General features: G+C 41.6%; 1 protein-coding gene across 1 annotated transcript; it reads left to right on the plus strand.

Annotated features, from left to right (window-relative positions):
- The first annotated feature begins 1,229 nt into the window (after positions 1-1,229).
- Positions 1,230-6,084, plus strand: snx10a (sorting nexin 10a). Its single transcript, XM_010893047.5, has 7 exons — positions 1,230-1,531; positions 2,743-2,783; positions 3,770-3,856; positions 4,008-4,108; positions 4,402-4,500; positions 5,071-5,274; positions 5,448-6,084. The coding sequence occupies exons 2-7, from the start codon at positions 2,754-2,756 to the stop codon at positions 5,599-5,601; spliced, it is 675 nt and encodes a 224-aa protein (XP_010891349.2). The 5' UTR covers positions 1,230-1,531; positions 2,743-2,753; the 3' UTR covers positions 5,602-6,084.
- Positions 6,085-6,571: the final 487 nt, after the last annotated feature.

Raw genomic sequence — 6,571 nt, forward strand, 5'->3', positions numbered from 1 at the left:
GAAATGCTCTATGCACTGTCATCACAGTATTTTGCAAGTACATAACAAAACCCAATAAAATAACACATTGCTGTGGCTAAAATGCACTGTGTACCACAAAAATATTTAAGGGTAAAATATACAGATCTGCTATGCTACAGTTTGTTCCAACAATCTGCTATAAAATCTGTCAAAAAACATCTAACACAAGATTGAATGCATTTCTCAATACATTGATATGGTTGAGATCTATTGGTTACTATGCAGACGTATTCTTTCACTGGTAAACCATTATCATGTACGATTAAAGGCAGTGTTTTGTTTTATGTTGTGTTTGATATTGTGATTATTATGCAGTCTTACAGAAATTGGTTCTTGTTTGAACTTTATTGAACAATCACCACTTGCCAGAGTAACCTGTTCACTACAAGCAGAACACGGTTGAACCCACACGCAGAACGGGATCCATGTGCTTTGGAATCTCGGGATCCTTGTGTCTGGCAAACTAAAGATCCAGAAAAAGTTTGGTCGCCAGTCAATCCCCAAATTATATCTTACATTTTAGGCTTTAGGATTAACAAAAAATATTTGGCATGTTATGAAATGATGACCTAGGTAACCATTTGCAAATATGATTGAGAAAGCTCAGTAGGATTAGGTCTTAGTTCAATGTTGGCACTGATTTGGGGTATTCTAGCAAGTTCAGTTTATTTTGACCAACTGGTTGCTCAAAGGATATAATAGATATATTGACTGAATTCAGGACCCATATAATGTGAGTTTTATCAATGTGACAATCGTTGAGAACAACGCTTTGTGTGCAACCATTAGGTTAAGCTCTACCTTGTGCATTACATTATTTTAGGTTTCTAAGGACAGTCATAGATGAAGTAAAGAGTGAACATGGTCTGGTCTACTATACATCCAATTCTGTGATAAAACTTTCAGTCTCAATAGTCACAAGTGGCTTCCCTTTGTTGACGCATTTTTAGTCTGCAGCACTAATTATAGTAAGTAATCTGTAACTTCTTTCCCTAAAGTCAGAACCGGCGGTGACAAGACTTATGGCCACGTTCGTCATTAAGATTGTTATTGTGAAATACATAGTAATTTGTCCAAATGATTACCAGGCTAGCTGAGTAATGGGAAATAAGGCAGAAGGAAGAAAACTATTGACATGAACACCCAATTGTCAATTAGCTTGCAAGCTGGTGGCAATCTGGGGAGGATGCATTCTGGGGATAAAAACTCAAATCTGCTGGACGGATGCAGAAAATCTCGGGTTAAGGATCTTAAAAGCAACACGGTGGCTAGGCTGTTACGGGTGATTTTTAAATGCGTGGTTAGCGCGGAAGTTTTAACAGGTTAATTTGTCACCCAACTTCAAAACAGGCGCTTGCACGAGCCAAAGGAACGAACAGGGAGAGCGCTTCTTGATAACAGCTACAGTCAACAGAACTGCTAACTGTGCACGCAGCGAAGGAGTGCTCGGGTGGCACAGCGAAGTCCTATCGAAAGAACTACCAGCTGAAGGAAGAAATTGAAATAAAAGGTAGTATGACTATTATGACGACGTTGTGAAGTACTCTATGTTGCAGTCAGGCTCAGTAGACTATTGCTTTTGAAATGTTTGTGTCAATAGGTCACTGTTCAAATGCCAGTCAAACGAGAGTATTCTTTCAGTAAATCAGGGTGAATTATTTTCTTTTTTAAATGTTTGTCAGCTTTCCAGACTGATTTAACCAAACACTCGTATTGCCAAAACTTGTGAATAATTACTGTAAATACTATCCAGAATGGCACTCGTTTTAATCTTCAGGCTATATAATACGTCGTATTACTTCAGATTCGTTCGATATTTGCTCCGTTTATTTGTTGTGTGTGTGTGTGTGTGGGTAAGTTGGACGATCTGTTTTTCTGTCAATAGTGGCAAGACTGTCATGTGATGTTTAGTGTGATGGGGTCCGACTAAGTTGATGGCCTTTTCCAGTGCGGGGAATTGACATGGGATTCTATGTACAGTCCCCCTTGTGTCTTTTTTTGAGTCCTAATCAGAAATTAGCCCTGTAATTGGCACTAATGAAGAAACTTGAGTCTCATGCCAGTGGTTCATTTGGTGCAGGGATGGATGGGTCTCATGTAGCACCCACCTCCCCTGGTCAAAAAAGGATCCCAAAACAAAGTTCCATTACCCTCACACCCACAGACATGTGAAGAAAGGAATTGGCCCCTTTGTTTTCAGATGTCTCCTTTACTTTTTGTCTAAGTAGGATGTTTGTTTGCCTGTACAACAAACATTGCTTTAGGAATGAAGTCCTGTAAACCCTGTAGTAGCTCTACATGCTGGTGTGCCACAAGGCTTAACTTCATCGAGTCGGCTTTGTATTGTTTACAGGACAATGTGATATGATTAAGTGGGTAAGGTGTTTATGGACAAAGCAGATTTCCCCCCCCCCCTTTAGAGCAAATCCACTTCCCCAGCAGTTTGGCCTCGTGTACAATGGCTTGGATCCTTCGTGCACTCATGATATTGTTAGGTTATTCTTCCCTAAGCAGTTGAGGTGTGCTGTTCTAATGTGCCATGTCTACTGTGGGGTGTCTTGGCTTGAGGATAATGGACTTTGGCTGACATAACATTTAGATTTAGTTTGGGGCTATGACATAACATCTGCTCATGACATGGCTGTAGAAATGCTGCATGTTCTTGCCTCAATGTTTACTGTGTGACTCAATGATGCTCTGTTTATTTGTATTTTTTAACAGGCCAGTCCACTATGGATATGACTGACAGCCGACTAAAACAGGTAACCCTTGTCTTGGCGAATCACTGTGGAGACACTTCTTTACCTAGTCCTGGTGTCTCAACTGATAAATGGTGTCCAACGCCAGGTGTTCTTGCTAATGTATTGATTGGACAGATGTCTGCAGTAATACATTTTGGGTTTTCTCACATGGCTGGGGTTTGTTTGGTGTAACCTGTTATTTCAATAATTTGAACTTGCCAAACCTTACGGCAGTACCAACAAGTTTATAAAATTCACCCATTGCATGCTGCCATTTACAATAGTTGAAACGGTTTCTCAGTTGACCTAGATACACTTGATAATATAATCAATATTTCATGTGATTACCCAAAAATGTATTGTCTTGTGTCACTCTGCAGCCTTGTGAATGACCTGTTAGTCTGCCATGGGTAAATGTATTGGCATCTTGGGTACATTAGGCCTTGTGGGTTCAAGCCAAAATTCTAGATTGTGCCAAGTGTCTAAATCTAATTATGTGGGACTGGAAGCTTTCTTTTGGGCTACATAGTTTGTAAAGATCAGCTTTTCTTTCCTTTGGTCTGTCTCTGTTCACACCATCCCTGCATTGCCCAATGTTCTACTGGCTGTTTAATCCAATGCTGGGCTTAATCAAAATCTGTGGAAGCTGTACAAATTGTCTTAACATGAGCTTTATTTAATCTAGGGAGTGACTGAGTGCCAATCACTTGGTTGTTTACTGTAGCTGCATTGGTCAATACTATTTACTCTTAATGTTTTGAATGTTAGCAACTAGTGGTGACTTGTGTGCTACCTCCCATGATAAAGGCAGTGTACATTAACTAGTCTAGCCTGGAATATTCTCTGCCTCCAGAGATCCTGTGTCATGAATTTCCTCTGACCAAGTCATAGGAATGTCGATACTCCAATATTAAGTCTTAACTTAATACTTTTTTAGGGCTGAGTAGACAGGGTGTAAAAGTGTTTTTCCTTTGGGCACGGGTCCTCTGAACTGTTTTCTTCTGCAGGAGTTTGTTAGTGTCTGGGTCCAGGATCCGCAATTCCATAAAGATGGCTTCTGGCACACACACATCGACTATGAGATCGGTTTGCATGTGAGTACAACTACATAGCACGCTGCTTAGCAGTTTCTTCAGAATATTCTGCTTCTAAAATGCCTACGGGTGACCTTTAACTCATTAGTTGAGTGATGGCCCTAGAACCCTGTCTTTACCTTCTCCCTGTCTCTTCCTGCTTCCTTTGTAGACCAATAGCATGTGTTTTAGGAGGAAGCGTTCTTGTGTGCGGAGGCAGTACAGTGAATTTGTTTGGCTCCGCCAGCGTCTGCAGGACAACGCTTTGCTAATGTACGGGTAACGCTGGGATACTTTGCCTTTTGCCAAAAAGCGACAATGATTTGTGCACAGGGTTTACAGCTGTAAAATGTGCCTTTTCAGAAGTGTTCATTAGTTGGTTTCTGTTGCATACTAACCGTTTCCTCTGAACCAATATGGCATGAAACTGCATAAATCAGCGGGCTCTGATTTCCTGTTTTGATAAAGCTGTTTCATTTTGGAGAATTGCAACTGAATCAAACTAACGTCTGCTGTCCGAATGAGACCTTAAAATGGTATTTTTATCGCTGAACTTGTGTTTTCAGGGACTTGCCTAAACTGCCTCCCTGGAACCCGTTCTTCAGTCTGCGCAACTCCTGCCAAGTCAATGAGCGGATGAAGGGCCTACAGGAGTTCTTGCAGATGTAAGTGTCCTCCGCACATTCTGTGGTGTGTTTGGGTGTAGTTCAGGCTTTAATAGTTGTCATCCACCAAAATGTGGTTATATTGATGGTGTGATGAAATGTGTATATTGGTGCTATGTACTGAATGGATTTGTAGGTGTGGCTTTAAACCAATAATTGATAAAACTGGAGTGGGAGTTGATAGCAGCTGGGAGCCTTTATGGTGTCTGACCCAATCTACTCATGAATGGGTTGGCAGCTACCTGTAGATAATGTGTTGGAGACCCTTGCTCTGGCTCTGACGCAACCAAAGTCTTAACCATGAGTGGTTGCTGTACGGATGTGCAACTACATGTGTGATTTGTCATCTAATTCCTATCCCTGTTTCAGTTGCACTGAGGGTTTTATTGAGTCGAATGCCATCTAGTGGCTTCAGGTTGCCATTGCATGCTTCAGTGCGGAGAACAAAATGGCTTGGAATAACCCCTTTATCGCTGTGCTGCTTTTTAACATGAACACCACCAATTTGGTACTCCATGGTTGTATGTTTCCTCTAAATCCCCTGGGCTTAACCTTTCTGCTTTTTGTCAGTGTCCTACAGGACCCTCTGGTGCTTTCTGACAGCAGATTGCACCTGTTCCTGCAGTCTAACCTCAGCGTGGCCAAGATGGACCGGTGTGCCTCAGGCCAGACACGTTATACTGTAGCCCAGGCCATCCATAGATGCAAAGACTGCCCAAGCACATGCTACCCAGTACAGGAATGCAAGGCCCACTACGATTCGGACTGTGAAAGGTTGGTACCTGGTCACTGTCTTAGAAACCAAAGCTATGTCTATACATTTCAGTCTCTTGAGCACTGCTGGGTGTTTTCTTTGTTTTTAATCATGTAAATGCGCAATTTCTAGTGAAGCCTGAATGGGAACCTGACCTCAGACTCATTGTGTACTCTTCCTTCTGCTCACACAGCACTACATCATCGGGTCTGGGACACAGCCACGACTCTGGGGTCCCCCAGAGTGACAGTCCTCTACTTTTTGGAGGCCCTTGTGAGGACTGCGACCGGGCCCTCTGCAGCTGTCTCTCTGAGTCTGCCTGTGACCAGGAACATCCAGAGTCCTGATCAACAGAGATTCTCTAAGGGCTTTTGTCCAGGACTAAGCTTGCTGTGTCTAGGAAACAGCCTTCAAGTTTATTTTGCTGCGGTTCCCATGTGTGCTTCTCAAACCTCTGAAGAGAAGGGCCTCTATTTGGTACTGTTTGTTGGCATTCTGTTTTTAATATCTGAGTTATGATTTAAAGGATTTGTTATACTGCTTCTCCCTGTATTACGAACTAGCACTTGCTAGTGAACAAGCCACTTGAACTGTTGTCCAAAATGATTGTCTTAATGCTCTTTGTCTTAAATGCTTTTTGTGCCTTTTTAGCTGTTTGTAAACCTTCAGTGACCCTGAGATTCTTAAATTATTTCTATTTGCACTATTAAATTGTGTTCAATGGTTAGCAAGGAATGCGAAGACTATTGTATAGACTCACTTAAAAAAATAATTGTAAAAGAACTACTGAAAATATTCTAAGCATCAATAAATCGTTTTTTTTAAAGAAATTTATTGACTAGGCAGCTTGTTATTCCTCTGTATGGGTTGATGTGTTGCTGGAAATCTCTACTTATTTCTAAGGTTGTGTATGGGTCTCAAAGCTCTTCATGCTGTTCCAGATGCACTATGGTATCAGCCCAGTAGAGGGGGTTTTAACATCAATGAATATGTAGAGCAAGTCACTTCAGTAAGCTATTTAAATTACTACTTCAATGTTATTGGAATGTGAATTTCCTCGTCTACATTATCAAAATGGTGCCTAGATGTGGGTCAAATGCTCTGCTGTTTGCGGATTCTTGGCTGAGTAGTGATGTGGGTTTGACACTGGGTCCACTGTGGAAGGGCTGGGGTGGGCTGTATAGTACCGTGAATGCCCTTGTCAAAGGATGTTGGTCCCTATCTGTAATTTACTGTATGTTACCTATATGGTTGAATTACATTTCTTTTTGCAGGACATCTTTATGCCGTGCCTGAGTGTGAGCTCCTAGGGAGTGT

The sequence above is a fragment of the Esox lucius genome, chromosome 10 (genome assembly GCF_011004845.1).
Source record: "Esox lucius isolate fEsoLuc1 chromosome 10, fEsoLuc1.pri, whole genome shotgun sequence".
Taxonomy (NCBI): Eukaryota; Metazoa; Chordata; class Actinopteri; order Esociformes; family Esocidae; genus Esox; species Esox lucius.